Source organism: Monodelphis domestica, chromosome 4, assembly GCF_027887165.1.
Source record: "Monodelphis domestica isolate mMonDom1 chromosome 4, mMonDom1.pri, whole genome shotgun sequence".
NCBI classification, from domain to species: Eukaryota; Metazoa; Chordata; class Mammalia; order Didelphimorphia; family Didelphidae; genus Monodelphis; species Monodelphis domestica.
In genome coordinates, this window is record NC_077230.1 from 17,008,243 (window position 1) to 17,028,376 (window position 20,134).

Consider the following 20,134-nt stretch of genomic DNA (forward strand, 5'->3'; position numbering starts at 1 on the left):
GTATAACATAAATATTCTTGGAATTTAAAATCTTTCTCTTTCAGAAAATGAGGGGATGCCCTTCAATTGGGGAATGGCTGAACAAATTGTGGTATATGTTGGTGATGGAATACTATTGTGCTAAAAGGAATAATAAAGTAGAGGAATTCCATAGAGACTGGAACAACCTCCAGGAAGTGATGCAGAGTGAGAGGAGCAGAACCAGAACATTGTACACAGAGACCAATACACTGTGGTACAATTGAATGTAATGGACTTCTCCACTGGGGTCAGTGCAGTGATCCTGAACAACTTGGAGGGATTTACGAGAAAAAACACTATCCACCTCCAGAGGAAAAACTGTGGGAGCAGAAACACAGAAGAAAAACAAATGCTTCCAATACATGGGTGCAGGGGACATGGTTGGGGATGGAGACTTTAAATGATCACCTGAGTGCAAACATCAACAATATGGAAATAGGTTCTGAATAAGGACACATGTAAAACCAAGTGCAATTGTGTGTCAACTATGGGAAGGGTTGGGGGGAGTGGAGGGAGGGAAAGAAATATGATTCTTGTAACGAAGGAATAATGTTCTAAATTGACTAAATAAAAATTTCAAAACAAATAAAAACAAAACAAAAAATTCTCTCTTTCCCTTGCCCCCACTCTCTCATGTCAACTTCAGGTACTTCCCCCTTCCAGCATCATTCAGTAAACTCTTCTGAAGACCATACAATCCATATGTACTAATGAATCAAAATCTTGGTAGCTACTGTCTTGTAGACCTCCAAGAAACTCCCTTTTCCTTCTTCTATGAGTTACATGATTCACATTTTTTCTCTCCTCCTCAACTCCTGTCCTAACAAGGGTGTCAATGTACATATTATATTGATTTTCCCTCCTATACACTGAGCTTTCAGATCCTTTACTCTTGGAAGATTTACTCTTCCATCTCACCTCAGCTCAAAGATCAAAGAAGATCCTGTCATCACTCACATATGTCCATAAAATTCTGAAATTCCCTTAGTCCACAATCTATTGAGGTTTCACTTCTGCCTCTGTCTTCTAATATCAAACTTGTTCTTTGTCTGGAGTATGACCTGTAATTCCTTGACCTACAGGATTAAGGAACTACAGTTCTCTCCCAAGTCATCAACCCTGCAACTAAGCTAGACTTTCCTCCTTTTTACATATTGAAACCCTGGTAAATATATATATTGGAACCCTTCAGTTCAAATTTAAACCAATCTCTACTCTTTCTACTCCCTTACTACTACTGAAAAGCAAGGCAAATCTCCCAACAATTCCAAAGAAGTCCTCTACAACTTTGTCACATTAAGTGACAAGCCCTCACAGCTGCTACAATCCCCAAGATATCTCATTCATGATGATGATGACAGTGGTTCTTTCCAAACCTTTTTATCACTCCTCAAACTTCCCTGTTTTTTAACCCTCTCAGCTAACAATCTTGGTTTAATATTTTATGGAGGGGAGAAAGCCCAACCACTCTTCTCCTTCACTCTATCTCATAAAGAGGTGACCGTATTTCCTTGCTAAGGCCCATTATATGGAATAAGTGATTCCATTCCTCCAACAGATTATTCCCTCTTTTATCCTTACTCAAACACTTATTTTCAATTTCTCCTCTACTGGCTACTTCACTACTAATGCCTACAAAAATGTCAATGACTCCTTCATTCTCAAAAAACATATCTGATTCTTCCATTCCAATTATTGTCCCATGCCTTCTATGTATAATGTCTAAATTTCTTGGGATGGCAATCTTCAATAGGTGCTTCCACTTTCTATCCTCTCACTTTATTTAAACTAGCTTCTAAACTGACGATTTCACTGAAATTAATCTTTACAAAGTAACCAACAATTTTTTTAAAGGAAACTTAACTGCCTTACTAGTACTATAAATAGGGAAGAAACACTTTCATTTTAAAAATATGGCAATAAATAAAAATAAAAACATGATAGCAATAGTGATAAAATTATAGCAATATACTTTTTGTTCTGCAACACTGCAGTACATAAATTTACATCACTTAATTCATCCACCAAAGTGATTTTCTTGAGGACCAGGTCTGACAATATCACCTATCCATTCAATAAACTCCACTGGTTGCCTATCACATTCAGAATAAAAAATAAAACTATCTTTTCGGAGCTCAAGATCTTCATATCTTTAGCTCCCTCTATTTCCCATCTTTTCAGACTTTTTACATCTAATACTTAACTCTGATCTATTTAAACTGGCCTCTTTGATGTCCTATGAATAAGACATATCATGGATCAGCTCTGGACATTTTCTTTCACTGTCCCAAAAGCCTAAAATATTCTCATCTCTGCTTCCTGGCTTCTCTCAAATCACAGGGAAAACTCAACCTTCCATGAGTCTTTCCTATTCTAGTGCCTCACTGTTATTGACTTCCTGTTTCTCTTAAATATAGATTGTGAATTCCTTGACAACAGCACTTCTGTCATTATTTGGATTGCTAGCACTTAGTACTGTGAATCTTAAAAATTCTCAGACCCTACTTCATAAGATTTGGTTAAGACCATTCCCCACTTTAGACAATGAAGGGACTTAGTCAGGAATGTGAGAACTCTACTCCACCCCTACTTAAGCATACTTTAGGGGAAGAAACTCCTTGCTATACAATGAAAAGTACTTAAACCCATACAAATAGTAAGGCAAAAGTTCTTAAGCGTTGCCTATTTTTAGATATAATACAAAAGGGTGCTAAGTACCTATGAAGGTCAGGCAACTTATGAATTTACAAGTTGCAAAGAGGTGAGAACTTCCTCAGAGATTTTTTTCAGGTGTGAACTTAATCAAAAGTTTAAGCCTACTTAGGTGTGAATTAAGAGTGGTCTGTCCTTTGGAAAACGTCTACTGTGATTGGTTGATGTGAGAACTTAGGGGAGGTGACATAGGAGAAAATTCCCTTTAAAAGGAGATGAAAAGCTGAGAGAAAGACAGTCAGAAGAATCTCTCTGAAGATGAAGCCGGCTGAACTGGTGTCTCTCTGAACACTAGAATTTTGCTTGGGACAAATCTTGTGGTGAGTGGATTGAAGACTGACTGATCTCTCTCTCTCTTAAGGCTGGCCTAAGTTGGCCTAGACTTTTTTCTCATTATTCCCCTTTTCTCTCTCTCTCCCTTTCTCTAATTCCTCATTTGGATTAATTAAAATCTCTATAAAACCCAGCTAACTTGGGTATATTTAATATTTGGGAATTTTTCCCTGGCAAACACCTTATATTTGATTTAAAACAAGACACTGTCTTGAAACCATATTCTCTGCGGTCACAATTTAAGCCAAACACTATTTTATCTGCCACAGTTTATAACTCCCAGTTATTTTAATCACTACAGTTTATGGCTTCTACTATTTTAATCATCACAGTACAATACTTGGCATACAGAGTAGGTGTTTAATAAAGGCTTCTTGATTGAACAATGGTAATTTTAAAAGAAAGTTCCAGGGACAGCTGGGTGATTGAGAGCCAGGCCTAGAAATTAGAGGTCCTAGGTTCAAATTTGACCTTATACACTTCCTAGCTGTGTGACCCTGGGCAAGTCACTTACCCCATTGCCTAACCCATACCACTCTTCTACCCTGGAACCAACACAAGTATTGATTCTAAGACAGATGGTGTGGGTTTTTAAAAGAAATGAAGTTCTTCCAAATTTTAAAGAAGTCATAATTGTGTGAATTGTTTGGTTGGGGTTTGAGTTGTTTTTTTGGTTGTTGTTGTTTGTTATTTGTTTTTGGTGAAATGACAAGCAGTATTTTAGTCCTATGAATGGATAATGATATTCACTCACTTCAAGAATGGCACAGGGTACATCAAAAGCGAAAAGATGAAAGTCATAGGAGATCTCAGAATTTTTGTATTATAAAACTACTGAAGCAATAAGTTTTAGTATATGTCTGGAGATGGGGAGGATTACAGAGAGTGCATCCTAATCAATTTTCAGAGAATAAGGACTGCTGAATTAAAAATATTTCCATTCTCATTCCATAAAAATTATTATTGATTGTGCATGGCAAATAGAGTGCAATTATTGGCCTACAGTAGTCTCTGGCTTTGTTGATCTTTATTATGCTTTATATTTTTCCATCAGCTTAGGTTCTGATAGTTAAGATTCTGAGCTATACATCTTTAATTTTAATTGAGCTTTTTGAGTTAGTAATATCAAGAACTTCAAGAATCCTCATTCAAGACAACTGGTAGCAAGAGGAATTTCTTGATTGCAGAGAATGACCACTGATAGGTAGGAGATCCAGAGATTTTTTTATCTGCCTACTTATCCTGTTGTAATCACTGCTAAAAATTATAAAGATCAAACATGACTAAAAAGAAGAGTATACACCCAAACCACCTATTTCTGTATATAAAAAATCCATAAGTATGCACACTAATGCAATTCTTTAGCCTTTTTCAATGTATTCATCAGTTTTGTGAATTTTTCCTTAGTTTTTATTTTTATTTTTTAATGATTTATTATATAGAATTTATCTCTAGGAATAGAAGATTTGAGAATACTATATGATAAAAACAAAAGACCAAGATAAAAACTTATTTTAAAATAACTATTAAAAAAGTCTTATTTTTAATTTATTCTTAGATGGATTATATTATTTCTTTTTAAGATGAGAACCCCAGGGTATTTAAACATAAGTCAGAATTATTATACTAGCCTACTTAGGCCTAGATTAGAACACTGGTTTTTTGGGACACTGCTTGATCATGTTAGTTCCCCTCTATCTATTAGATATATCTTTCTCGTTCTCCATTCCAGATTCATCATCCCGACTATACACACCACTGAAACAAGAATGAATTTTCATAACAATCTCTACAGGTCCTATCTCCTTAATTTTATTTTCCCTCTTTTACTGATTTCATTAAGACTCCATACTCTTAACTATCATTTTATGCATGACTCCCCCGGATATATTTCATGTCTACCTTTCATGTCTCTTGCACTCCAGTCCCACGTATCTCTACTTTTGAGTTCTCTTTATCATTTTGCCCAAAACAGAATTTATACTAAAACTCATCCATTTCTTCTTAATTTCACTATTTGTTAATTGTGTCAACATTCTTCCAATCATTCAATAAGATTTTATTAAAAGCTTAATATTTAATAATCATAGTTAGCCAGATTAGTAGTTTCAAAGCCCATTCTTGACTACTTCTCATCCCACTCCTATAACAATCAGATGTTAATATCATGGATTCCACCTCGTCAATATCTCTCAAATTTGTCCCCTTTCTCTTTATTCATACTGTACTCATTCGGTACATTACCGAATCACATTACCACTTCTCTTACGGTCTATAGCAAAAACTTAACTATCCTTCTTGTGGCCACTTTCCCTTCTGTAACCCATTTTCCACACAAAAGTTTATAATTTTTGAAGCCCAAGCCTTTCTGTTCTAGTTCAGTGGCTCACACCAGTATGTTTAGCATCTTTGACATTTATAGCCTATCTAAATATGTAGTTTGCCTTCATTTCCTGAAAGATTATTTCTCTCTCCTCATCTTATGTAAACTTTATCTATGTCTCCAGTCAAACTGGCCTACTTTTTGTTCCTAATACACACTATAAATCTTCAGCCTCCATGCCCTGAGCAAGGTTATCCTCAATGCCTGGTACTTTTACTCATTTACTGTACTCCATCTCTTTGAACCCCTAGGGTACCTCTGGCTGTTCGTCTAGAATGTTATACAGTTCATGATTACCCCAGACAATAGTATCAATGTAAAACTCTAATTTTTAGCATTTATCTTTGAATATAATATCTCCCTTAGTATATTATGGTTGTGTTCCATCTTACTCAGAGTACTAAAATGAAATTACTAGTGGTTATCTTTTGTCTTGAGCATAAATTGGATTTAAGTAAGACAGAGTTGCACAAAGTCATCTGACTTCCAGTCATCTAAGTCCAGTGGTTTGAGATGTTTAGTGATGCAGTGGATATCTTTGGTTTCTTCAATGTCTAGCCAAGCTTTAAGTATTTGATAGAGCTGTTTCCACTGCCTTCCTGATCACGAAAAAATTCTTCTCATCTTTCCTTTTCAAGGACGGCCAAGAAGCATTTGGGGGTGAAATATTTTTTAAGTTCAACAACTTGAGAGATTGCAGGGGGGGAAGGCAGGGTCAATGGGGTGGGAGCCAGACAAGAGCCACAAGAGGTAGTCACAGCATTGGTTGGAGGCAATTGCAATAGCAGTAACAGCATGAGAACTTTCAGCCCAGAGTTGTTCCAAGGCAGAGCAAAGCACTACACTGGAGCAGGAGACCTTCCTGGGTAAAAATCAGAGCAAAGGGGCTATTAGGTAGCAAAATGCATAGACTGGGTTCAAATCTGGCCTCAGTTATTTCCTAGCTATGTGGCTCTGGTAACCCTTGCCCTTTTGTCTTAAGAGTTGCGCGGGGGGGGGGGGGGGGGGGGGGGGGGCGGGCGGGGCGGACGGACTGGACCAGAGTAAGACCAGTGACTACTCCTCTCCCCAAATCATATCACTTTAGAATCACCACAAACTTAAAAGTACCAAAAACTAATTGGGAAGAGTAAGTTGAGAAAATCTGAAATGTTAAGATAATCCCCTACCCACCCCTAGGTGAATAGACTAAATTCAAAATCAAGAATGAGTATGGAAAATGATCCAAAATAAGTAAAAAGAATGAGCCATATGGTAACAGAGAAGATTAAGAAACAAATTTAAAAGACAGCTCTGTGAAAACAGCTATGATCAAATCCACAAAGAAAACTGAAAATTAGGCATAAACCCAATGAAAATTTCTAAAAACTCAGAGGGGGCTGGGGAGGAGGGAGGAGGAAGAGAGATTGATTAGAAATCATATTTCAAGAATTTATTGGGGGCACAATAGTATTCCATCAGCAACATATACCACAATTTGTTCAGCCATTCCCCAATTGAAGGTCATCCCCTCATTTTCCAATTTTTTGCAACCACAAAGAGCACAGCTATGAATATTCATGTGCAAGTCTTTTTTCCTTAGTATCTCTTTGGGGTACAAACCCAGCAGTGTTATGGCTGGATCAAAGGGCAGACTGTTTTAGCACCCATTGGGCATATTTCCAAATTGCCCTCCAGAATGGTTGGATCAATTCACAAGTCCACCAGTAATGAATTAATGTCCTAACTTTGCCACATCCCCTCCAGCATTCATTTTTTCCCCTTGCTGTCACGTTAGCCAATCTGTTAGGTTTGAGGTGATACCTCAGAGTTGTTTTGATTTGCATCTCTCTGATTAGAAGAGATTTACAACACTTTTTCATGTGGTTATTAATAGTTTTGATTTCTTTAACTGAAAATTGCCTATTCATGTCCCTTGCCCATTTGTCAATTGGAGAATGGCTTGATATTTTGTAAAATTGGTTTAGCTCTCTATAAATTTGAGTAATTAGACCTTTGTCAGAGGTTTTTGTTATGAAGATTGTTTCCCAATTTGTTGCTTCCCTTCTAATTTTGGTTGCATTGGTTTTGTTTGTACAAAAAATTTTAATTTGATGTAATCAAAATTATTGATTTTATATTTTGTGATTTTTTTTTCTAGCTCTTGCTTGGTTTTAAAGTCTTTCCTTTCCCAAAGATCTGAGAAGTATACTATTCTGTGTTCACCTAATTTGATTATCGTTTCCTTCTTTATATTGAAGTCATTCACCCATTCTGAGTTTATCTTGGTGTCGGGTGTAAGATGTTAATCCAAACCCAATCTCTCCCACGCTGTCTTCCAATTTTCCCAGCAGTTGTTTATCAAATAGTAGATTTTGGTCCCAAAAGCTGAGATCTTTGAGCTTATCATTCATAGACTGTCTTGCTGGGATCACTTACCCCAAGTCTATTCCACTGATCCTCCTTTCTGTCTCTTACTATTGTGCTCAAAGGAATAATAAAGTGGAGGAATTCCATGGGAACTAGAACAACCTCCAGGAATTGATGCAGAATGAAAGGAGCAAGCAGAACATTGTACACAGAAACTGATACACTGTGGTACAATCGATTGTAATTAACTTCACCATTAGTGGCAATGCAGTGATCCTGAACAACTTGGAGGGATCTATGAGAAAAACCTCTATCCACATTCAGAGGGAAAACTGTGGGAGCAGAAACACAGAAGAAAAACAACTGCTTGAATACATGGGTCAAGGGAATATGGTTGGGGATGGAGACTCTAAATGAACATCCTAATGCAAACACCAACAACATGGAAATAGGTTTTGATCAAGGACACATGTAACACCCAGTGAAATTGTGGCGTCAGCTATGGGAAGGATGAGGGGAGGGAAGGGTGGGAAAAACTTATGATTCTTGTAACCAAATAATAATGTTCTAAATTGACTAAATAAATTAATTTAAATTAAAAACAAAGGCCCAATTTACCTCTTTAAAAAAAAAAGAATTTATTGGGGGTAGCTGGATTGAGAGCCAGGCCTACAGACAAGAGATCCTAGCTTCAAATCTGGCCTTAAAACACTTTCTTAACTGTGTGACCCTGGGGAAGTCACTTAAACCTTACTGCCTAGCCCTTACTGCTCTTCTGCCTTGCAACCAATATATAGTAAGGTAGAAGGTAAGTGTTTAAAAAAAAAAAGCAGTAGTAAGTAGTAGTATTGGTAATGGTAATGGTGGTGGTGGTGCTGGTAGTAGTAGTAGTAAGTAGCAGTAGTAAGTAGTCGTAGTAAGTAGTAGCAGTAGCAGTAGTAGTAGTACTAGTACTAGTACTAGTAGTACTAGTAGTATTTAAGGAAACTTATTAAGGAAATCCATGAGATTTTAGATCCAGAGGATAAAATAGAAATTTAGGAATACACTAATCATTATCTGAAAGACCCCAAATGAAAACTCCCAGGAATATTATAGTCAAATTCCAGAGCTACCAGGACAAACAGAAAATACTTCAAAATTAGCTAGAAGGGAACACTCAAATACAATGGAATCACAGTCAGGGTCGCACAAGACTTAGCAACTATCAGGTTAAAGAAGTAGAGAATCATTAAACTAGATACAGTAATCAAATCAATGGGAGCTGATGAGATCACCAAAGAAAGAAGAAGAGGAGTCAGGATAAAACCTAAAAGAAGAGGGTATGAGTCAAGGAGAAGTCCCTTGGAGAAAAAGAGTTACCAGGTAGGAAAAGAAGCAACAAACAATGGTGTTCTCAAAAACCTAGAGTAACAAGAGAAAGTGATCAAAGAGAAAGGTCATTCAATTTGGCAACTATTATTAGCACTTTTGGAGAGAGCAGTTTTAGTGGAATGACAAGGGCTTTTAAAAAAGCAAAAGGAGAGAAAGTGGAGTCACCTTTTCCAGACAGCCTTTTTGCAGTTCAGTAACTAGGGACAGAAGAGATAGAAAATTATAGTAGCTGAAACAGAAGAAACAAATTAGGGTTTTTTTTTCTGGACTGGAGAGAAATGGGAATGTTTGTACCCATAAGAAATGGGTTGAGAAATGAAAAACTGAAAATAACTAGCAAATCTGTTAGAGAATATGGAATCGAATGGGATCCCTTCAATGAAGAGAGGGGGTAATCTTGTTTAGGGGGAAAAAAAAGGAAACATTTTCTTCATTTGCTATAGTTTGTAAAAAAGGAGAAAGTGGCAGAAGCTATCTTAGAGGAGATTATGAAGAGAGGGAAAGAGGTAGGTTCTCAGCTGAGAGAACGGGGGAAAGAGAGCCAAAGGAGTTTTAAATGGGATAAAAAGGGTTGGGAAAAGCCACTGTGTTGAATGGGATACTGAGTTGCTAAGGAAGGTTTAGTAGATTTGTCTACCAGCAACTGATATCCTTAAAAAAATATATAAAACACGAACAAATAAGTCCTAGACATTTTTCTAGTAATAACACAAATTCCCAAATTGAGAAGTCGGGTTAAGAGAATCCCACAATAAAGAGCAACTATGGTGAAAGTGAAGCCAATGGCATAAACTGAGAACAAGAGAAGGACTACAAAACATTTATAAGCAAAAGTTCAAAGAAAAACAATGATTGAAGTTCAATGAATATTGCCAATTAAGAAAATAAGCAATTTTTAAAAGACATAAAAATGTTTTAAATAAAATAAGATCACTAAGGAAAAGAAATGAAAAAAAGAAATGAGAACTACAAAAAACTAACCACTTAGAACAAGAGATACCAAATATACCCAAACAAAAGACTCCTTGGAAATAAAAATTGACATTTTCCAAAATAATCTCCTTCTTCCTACTCATTTTTCAAGTAATGAGGAAGAACAAAACTTACTACAAATATCTATAGTCCTACAAGACACAATGGGAATGGACATGAGAGAATGAGACAGAGCACGCATGCGTGCGCGCACGCGTGCACGCACACACACACACATTTAGGGGCAAAAATTTTATCAATATTAAATTATGCTAAAATTATGATCTCATTATTTTATTTTGTTTAAGAATACTGAATTAAACTTAAGCTATATTGGGAAAATGATTTTCTATTCCAGAAGAAAGCCTAGATTTTAGTTATCGAATCTGAATGATTTGAGATGGGGAAATTGTCAGCAGTATTAAGGTAATTAGAAGAGTGGGGTGAAAGATAATGAATCTTAAAGGCTTGAAAAATACTTAGTTTAAGATGTCTCCAAGTCATCTAGTTCAAGATGTCCAATAAATGATTTGGGATGGTTCATGACAAAAATGTAATTCATGACAAAAATGTAATGTGAGACTGATGAATAAAAATTTTTTGCCACTTCAAAAAGAAAAAAAAGACAAAAAGAATTTTTACACAGGTACTTTGGTAAAGTGGTCTTTTCACAAAAATAGCCTAATTTAACATTGCCATTAATCTATATGTAACACAATATTCCTAATTCATACAACTTTATTGCTTCTCTATACATTTTTTCTTTTAAAGCTTCACCTCCAGAATACTTGTGAATTCCTTGCCATAAAATCTCTGCTCTACCATTTTAGTCGACTCTAAAAGTTGCACTTTCATGACTTCCTTAAGAAAATTCTAGTTGCTCTACAATTCTTTATCAAATAGTCAGCACCTTAACTTAATAATTAACTCTAAATATTTCTAGAATGTTACCTCTGGAATGTATATAACCTAAATAGTGAACTCGCTATTGGCAACTGGCTTTACAGTTTTATTCAGATAGATTTTTATCTTTTACATGTCTGTCCATCAATGTTGTTTATAATTTAAAGAGATAAAGACAATGATCTATTAAATTACTCCTAGCATGTGCACACAATTAGTAGTGTTTAATAAGTATTTTTCAATAATGATCACTGGATCATAGATTTAGGGCTAGAAGGGTCATTGCAGAATATATCTAGGACACTTATTTTACACAAGAAAATGAGGCTTGGTTAAAAAAAAATCTAGCCATTTTGAGAACTTAAAAATATTCAAATACATGAAAAGATGTTTTATCACTTGTTTACTTGGGTATATGTTTGAGAGTTTTGGTTTTATAACATTATTGACTTAAAAAGAATAATATAGAAATATTTTGCATAATTATATACATATAGATGTATGTTTAAATAAAAACCCAGATAAACTTGCTTGTCAGCTCCAGGAGAGGGGAGGGAAGAAGGAAAGGAAACATACAATATGTATCATATAACATAGGACAACTTATATGGGAATTTATTAAAAGTTAAAATATTTCAAAATGTATGAAATTACTGGAACTTCCTTTTCTACCTAAAATTACATGAATAGACCAAGTACATGTTACTTCTAGTAGAAAAGAATTTGGCATCAGTCAAGAGAAATTTATCTCTTCCCTTGACTACTAAATAAACTATTTTTTTTTCAAATCAACTTTTTAAGAAACAATATTTTGAACTGAAAATTAATTCATATGCAAATTACTGTTAATGATCAGGATAAGGCACCCAAGAAATGAGAAAGTAGCCCTTAGGTAATTTTTTTTAGTAAAATAATTTCTAATAAAATGTTTAAAATATTTTGAAACATTCTGATGATGCTAAATTACAACATGGTGATCCCAAATGTGACTCTTTGGCACATTAGTCCTCTCAAAAAAATTTTTTTAAAAAATCACATTTTTTTTCCTGTTGAATCTTTTACTAAAAGTTTTTTGTTTTTTAGATAAGATGTAGGATCATGGAAACTCCCATGGACCTTAAAAATCATATTTCAGAATATTTTATTTCTTGTCTATTATATAAACAAGTAAATCACCTAAATGTCAAAGATAGCTTTTGACTTGCTAATTACAAACGCCAACATTAAGCATATTTAAGAAACTATACAAAGTAACAATTTTATCTGGAGGTAGGGAAATAGAACCCAAGAACCTACCTTTAAACTAGACTCATAGTCTGTATTCACTTTGAACATAAGCCCAAGTCGTAAATGAATTTCCTTGGCTCGACAAAAGCTGGGATCAACATAAAGCACCTCTTGAAATGCTTTAATTGCCCTGAAATAAATAGACATAAAAGATATCACTTTTTTTTCTGCTATTTACTTGCATATATTTGCTAAGGAGTACATTATATATTTTATTTTAACTGAATACCATTTTTAATTCAATAAATATTTATACAGCACCTATCACATTCAAAGTACTATTTTTGGTCACTGAGTACTTAATGATAAATTCAAGAATGGAACCCTCTGACAACAGGTCCCCTAACTCTAAAGCTAGTTCTTTATACTATGCCATGCTGCCTCCTGTTGTTACAAATGATGTTTTTTTTTTAATCAAAAAGTACCTCAAACTACCCCGCCCTTTAGCCCCCTTGACAGTAATTCGAGGGGGAAGAAACAGAAAGACTAGTCATATAAATAAAAGAACTGGTAGCCAATCTGAAACACATCAGTTACCACTTTCAGGAGTGATAGAGAATATTTTATTTTCTTTCGGATTAAATATCTAAATAAAAAAATTTAGAGCCGATGGAAGTTTATATATAGAAACTTTTTTTTATTCATTTTTTTTAATCAATACTCTACCCCTAAAAAAAGAGACCTTATACTTACAGCCCCTTTCACTTTAACGATCCTCGAGCTGAAAGCTATACAAAGCAACATATCAAAAGCAAAGATTAGAGCCAGGAGACTCTTGAGCATGCCGTACCCCATTGGCCATAGGACCCTGAATGAGTCACTGAAGGTCTCTGAACCTAAGATTCACCACTTATACAATGAGGCCAATAACAAAATGCACCTTACAGGGCACTGATGAGGGTCAAATGGGGAAAAAATGTATAGAAAGTATTTGGCAACTTCAAGTACTTTATTAAACTGTAACATTACACTGAGAATAATAGGTATAAATGAGTTTTCTTTAATTTTTCTGTTTCTTTTTAATAGTCTGGATAATAATTAGCTTTTGTGAGCTCAAATTAATTTCTCCCAAGGACAGCATATGGGCCAGTAGATGTTCTAAGAAATGAGTACCATCAAACTATGTCCACACAGCTAAACAACATGCATAGAAATCACTGATTACTCTGGACAGGCCAAAATAATAGGGATAAAAGGTGAAAAAAGATCAAAAGGGAAGTGGAGAAATAAAAAAAATAAAATGAAGAGAAAAATAAGTATAAAATTTAGAGAATCACAATTTTGGGGTAAGAAAGGACCTCAATCTTCATCTAGACTAGGCCATTTAACAAATAAAAAATTTTAAAATAAGACAGCTACAAAATACTCAATTCTGGTGTTTTTGTAGGTATAATTAATTTTTAATACTATTGTCCTTATGTTGTTATGTTATGGGGTATATAGGGTGTTCAGAGAGGGGTAGTATCTCTGGTATGGAGGGCTTGTCGTGCCCTCGTAGGGCAGCTCTCCAGCCACTGACCCTCACCTGACACCCAGCTCTCACGTGTGGCTCCCAGTAGCTGCTAGCATGCGGCAGCGGCCACACCCCAGGCAAAGGCTTCGACAGGCCGGCTAAACCTCGTGAGGGTAGCCATCGGGTCATAGACTCCTGGTGAGCCAGGGCTTTGCTCACCCAGCATGTGAATACTGCTTCGGCCGAACAGACGGAAGAAACCAATAAGAAGGTTTAACAGCTGAGAGGGCGACGCAGCGAAGCACTGTGGAGTGCTTAGGGCGTGTTGGAGCACAAAAGACAACACAGCCATCCAATGCAGTTGAGGAAGTCTCCAGGTGTAACGACTTTTCGTGCCACTGGACCCAGGCTTCCAACTCCAAGAGAGTAGGACTGTCTCTGTGCATCGACTTTTCCACTTAAATCTCCTTCATGCACAAGTATCTTTGTGCAAAACGCACAAAGACAATCGTCATTCTCAGTTACTGAGAGACTACTACCAATACCATTTTCCTTATGTTGAATCTAACTTGAGCTTCTGTCACTTTTCTCACATTAGAGCCAAATAAGACAAAAATAATCTTTTTCCCCCCACAGAACTTTCAAATAACTGAATCACTAACCTATCTCTCAGAAGTCTTCAGTAATCTAGGTGCAACGTTCCCAATTTTTTCAACTATTCCTCTTTAACATGAACTCAAGGCCATTCACAATAATATTAGCTGCTCAGCTCTGAAAACTTCCAGGTTATAATGTTCTTCTGACATATGAGAAGGCTAAAAACTAAACATAGCACACATGGTGTGGTTTGATCAGGCTAAATACAATGAGACAAATACTCTAGGATGCGCATGCTTTCTTGACTGGCATACTACACTGCTAACTAGTTGTTAAAGGAGAAAGGGAGGAATTTATTAAGTGCTGACTAACAATATGTTAAGTGCTTTACAAACATTATCTTATTTAGCACTATTGATTTTTTTTTTAACTGAAGTGCAAGACTATACATTTATCCTAATTAAATTTCATATTATTCAATTCACACCAATGGTCTATGACTACTTCTTGAATCCCCAATCTCTCATTTAGCATGTTGCATAGTAGTCTTCTCAATTTGGTCATCTTGAAAACATGATGAGCAAGCCATTTAAGCCTTTATCCAAGTTGTTAATAAACTATATTGGGCCAAGCACACATCTTTGAGGAAAACATGGTTTGTTTTTTTAAACCCTTACCTTCGATTTTAGAATCAATACTATATACTGGTTCCAAGGCAGAAGAGCAGTAAGGGCTAAGCAATGGGAGTTAAATGACTTGCCTAGTAAACCACAGCAAGGAAGAGTTGAACCTAGGACCCTCTCTTCTCTAGGCCTGGATCTAAATCCATTGAACCACCTAACTGTTCCCATGATTTGTTCTTCATGCAGAAAATTTAGACACTTTATGATTACTACTTTGTTTTCACTTTTGTTTCCCCTAAAATAATGATTTCTAGAATTTTAGCAAAAATCAAATTAAATGGCTGTGAAAAATTGATTTTAATTTACCCTAATATTCAGTTTTGTTCTATACTTTTAGGGTGCAAAGATCATCATTCACTTTGGCAGAGAAAACAGAAGCAAAATAACTGTTAACCAGATCTACCTCCTCTGTTATTAAACACAACACCCATTCCAAGAAGAGGTTATTACTCCTTTATGTTTTCCTTTATTTTCCTTAAAATAGTTATATTTTTGATTAAAACCCTTATTGTACATAGTTCTGGAAAAGTCTGAACTCATTCAGAGCTTTGGCATTTCACCTGATATTTTTATGTAACTGTACCAAGTTTCTTTTTAAAAAAAAATTCAGTTGCCCATTCTTCCTTCAGTTTTCTGTTGTTTATCTAAAAATCTCAGTTGATCCATCTCTTTAGACAATGTTCTTTTTGCCTCATAGACTTTGGCTCCTTGTGTCTTCAAAATTTAATTCTTCCTGGACTTACTTTAATTATAGATTACTTTTGTTGAACTAAACAAGAATTAGACACTGTCCCCCAAAAGTTCTCCATCATTTCCACAGTCGAGCAATACTTTTTCCCCTTTTATCAAAAACAAGACTTGGAATATGATTTTTTTATTGTTTCTTCAATGTTCTTTTTTAATTGTATAGATTTTTTTAACTTTTATTTTATAGCCTTTAGATTTGGTCCACTTTTTTGGACGATAAAAAATAAACTATCAAATTAGTAGCTGCCACCTCTTTTGGGTACAGCATATCCAAACAATTAAGTTGTACCCCTATCCACGACTTTGTATCAAATTTGTGGTCCAAGTATTGAACTCACCCTTTTCTTCTTTCTATTCAAATGATCATATTACATTCTGACAATAACATCTACCTGTCCAATATAGGAGCCAGTCTTGCTAGATGGGCATAGGACAGGGTCAATTCTCCACTAAAATTATATCCATTCTTTCTATTCCAGATAAATAATTCTCCATTTCTTATTTCTATTACACTTCCTGCCCCCACGCCCTTCTCTTGGTCTAAAGTGCACTGTTCTCATCTCGCTTCCCTATAATTTTCACAGATAAATGAAAACAAGCATGTGCTGGTGTACATGGTGATGGATTTATGAAAAACTGAGTTCTTCCAAGTCTAAGTAATAACTTTAAAGAATGTAAAGAATGGTAGTCTCATTTTTTCATTTTGCAAAGGGTGAATTCAATTCGTATTTTTAATGGATCATTTTTTACCTTGTAAAGGATATAGAATTGCTTGATAAACTTTTATTAAGCACTTATTTTGTGCCACATACTTTGGTATGTGCTTAGGATACAAAGAGAAGCAAAAAACCCTCAAGGAGCTCACAATCTAATAGGAACGCACCATAAAAAGGTTTTACAATCAAGATAAAGAACCAATAATCAGCAGAGGAAGAGTACTACAATTGAAAGAAGCAAGGAGATAGAGGGAGAGCCCTTAGAAAGAGAGTGAAAAGCCCTGTTCCTGGAAAGACAAGGAAGTAAGTGGTACTGGATTGCACAGTAGGTGGGGAAGCAGATGGTCCTAGTTGGTTGTGCTATAGAAATACTGAAAGTAGAGGGGTAGGGCTGAAGGGGAAACAATTAAGGTATGAAAAGCTTTAAATGTCTAAGGATTTTATATTTAATCCTGGAAGTGATAATGGAGCTACTATAGTTGATTGAGTGACACTATCAAAGCTAAAAAGCTAAAGGCCACCCATTCACAATGGAGATGAACTATAAAGAAGTGTTTAATAACTAGTTATTCCTTTATGAAGAAATACTACCATCAATTTGATGGAATCAGAGAGTAGTTAGCTAAAATATGAATAAAGTACTAACCATACCTTTGCTGGCCTTTAAGAAACCAATATGATTAGAAGATGTATCTAAAAATCCAGTTGAGATGGGAGGGTTCTATGAGTTGAAGGAATCACCACTGTAAGTAGATGGCCAGAAATGTAGAATGTATCTTTCTGAGAAGGAATCTACCTTTCCTTTGTGCCTTTTCTAGAGTTCAGGAGATTTCTTTCTCACCTTATGTTCCCCAAATTTATGACAGCATTTTGCTGCAGGGCAATTTACCAAATAGAGATGCTGTGCCAAACAAAGAACAGGCCAGGGAAAAGCAACATGAAGATACTACAATAAAAGAAAAACAAAGGTCTGCAGGATTAGAGGTACAAGTTGTTTCTCAAGCAGACACCTCCATAGGAGAAAACAGGTAATATAAACATAGGTGTATATGCCCATCTTTACAATTGAAGCTTTATTTTATTCAAGGGAGAAGTAGCACAAATTTACAGAGGGAATAGTTCCTTATTATTGATCATGCTATGACATTTCAAATCAAATGACATTGTTTGAAGTTAATTATATCAGTTCCCTACCTAACCTACCAGTAGGGGCTCATGAGTTTTAACATTTTATCATTAATCTGGAATAGTTGCTACAATGTGCGAGTTGTACAAATAGGGATGGAGCTATACTTACTATATTATACTAAGAATATACTTACAAGGACTTCTGAATGCTTATGTATAAGTATCTTTATATTGTCGTCATTATGAAGATGCATGCTAATGAGAATTATAAATGCTACATTTCTAGATTATTAAGGCCTACCACCCATGCACCTTGAATAATTTTTTTTGACAACTTGTCTAAGATATCCAGGAAAACTCAAGTTCAAATATTACATCAAAGATACTTTCTAGCAAGATGATCCTGTGCAAGTCATTGAATTTATCACCTCAAGTTTCCTTATATGTAAAATGCTATATAAATTAGGATTATTACTATCGTTGTTGTCATTACTTATACATAGATTACTGATCCATGCAATAATATCTACATGAGAACTTAGATACTATAAATAATTAAATCCCATTTTATTTTATACCTCTCTGGGATTTTTCTGAGCTTACTTCATTTCCTTTAAGCTATGCCCTAGTGAGGAATAAGTTCAGACCTACACTGGGATTGCCCTTCATGTTACAGGTATACATTGGAGTGGACTGACAACCATGTGTTCTAGATTACTGGCTAAAGGAAAAAATACCAAAGGACACTTACAATTCATTTAAGTGGTTATACAGGCTCTAAGAAGGAGATAAAGATTATTTAATAAACATAAAGCTCAAAATATCAACTTTGGCTTATGAGGGAGTTAAAACTATGACAACCTTAAAATATTATTCTGGAAAAATATCTATTACTAAATTTTTATTACAAGTCATTTTTTCCTAACACTGAGGATATGGAAACAGCAAAGCAAGGAGTATATTTATAATGGGGAATTAATAAATGTTTGTTGAACAAACGAATACTGTTATCACTTTCAAATTTCTCATTACTAAGCTTCCATAGAAAAGCGAAATATACCAAATGATGAAAAATATTCCATAAATATAATTATAGATTCACCATGCACTGTTATTTCCTTTCACATACTATTTTGTCTATTTCATTGCCCAGCAGTCAAACAGTATATCTGTTCTCAATGGGCTGACCACTTAAAATCCTAAAAATGTCATACACTTATATATTCATTTTCTCAATGTCTTCTAAAACTCTGCTCCTTGTTTCTTTTTCCATTTTCCTTTCCTTATCAAATTACTGACATTTTAGTCACAGTTATTTCATTTCATAGGTCCCTGAAAGAAGTTGAAATAACAAATGGAAAGACAAATGTGCTAAGGGATAGGATGGAATATATTTGAAAAAAACTATACAGACACATGATACTGAAGAAGGTTAAATTTGCTAGGTTACAACTTCTCAAAGATAGGATCTTTAGAACATGAGAAATTACAATAAAGCTTTAAAATATAGAGAGATATAAGGATGACACTGATTAATTTATATTCTATCATTTACTTCTCAAAGATAGGATCTTTAGAAAATGAGAAATTACTATAAAGCTTTAAAATATATAAAGATGACACTGATTAATTTATATCCTATCATTTTAATTAAAAAAATATATCCACTAAAGGATCAAACAATATTAATGTTGTACCCAAAGCATTTAAATGAAATCCCTTTCAGGGAAGATAAGAGTAGAGGAGAGGCATTTAATTTATGCCTACTATGTGCCAGCCACAGTGCTAAATGTTTTTGTTATTATTTCATTTAATCTTCACAAAAATTCTACAAGGTAAGTCCTATTATGATCTCCACTTTACAATTGGAAAAACCAAAGCAAAAAGAGGCTGCTATTTGCTTAGGGTCATATAGTAGTATCTGAAAACAATTAAAAATCAATTTATCTTAACTCTAGCCCCAGTTTACCCAAAAACTTGTAACAAAAATGAACACTTAAAAAAATGTGCAATTATTTGGTTGTGAAATATATATCATTTTGCATTTAATTTTACATAATTATGCTCAGTTTTAAAAAATTATTTTAAGAAATAATTTTAAGAAATATTTTAAGATTATTTTAAGAAAGTCCTATATTTTACACTACCTATCAAAATGCAAGCACTTTCCCAACTATATAAAGTTCAAATATCTGGGATTTATCATCTTTTGTCATTCCCTAAATCCAAATGTAAATTAACTTATTTAAAATAAGAAGTTAACAGGTTTTGGAAATTGTCCCATACAGCTCAGTTTGGTAGAATAAGTTCTGAGGAAAAATAAAATCCTTCTTCAAGCATTTAGATATAAAAAGGAATTTTTTAAAAACCAATTCTCCTATTATTGTTTGCAACAACTCAGTAGGAAGGACACTAGATCTGAAATTTACAAACCTAGGTTCATCATTGGTGTAGAAATCTCTTGAGGAAGAAATTC

General features: G+C 34.7%; 1 protein-coding gene across 11 annotated transcripts in view; it reads right to left on the bottom strand.

Annotated features, from left to right (window-relative positions):
• The window catches only part of KDM6A (lysine demethylase 6A), a 252,356-nt gene that overhangs the window by 96,778 nt on the left and 135,444 nt on the right, over positions 1-20,134 (bottom strand). For 7 of the 11 annotated variants that reach the window (XM_007493305.3, XM_001366285.5, XM_007493302.3 and 4 more), the window contains one exon: positions 12,344-12,464. The exons of 3 other annotated variants lie outside the window; for them this stretch is intronic. In XM_007493305.3, coding sequence (XP_007493367.1) covers positions 12,344-12,464 — 121 coding nt within the window. Of the gene's footprint in view, positions 1-12,343; positions 12,465-14,449; positions 14,586-20,134 lie in introns of those variants that run through there. One more of the 11 variants, XM_016433176.2, reaches the window with a different exon arrangement.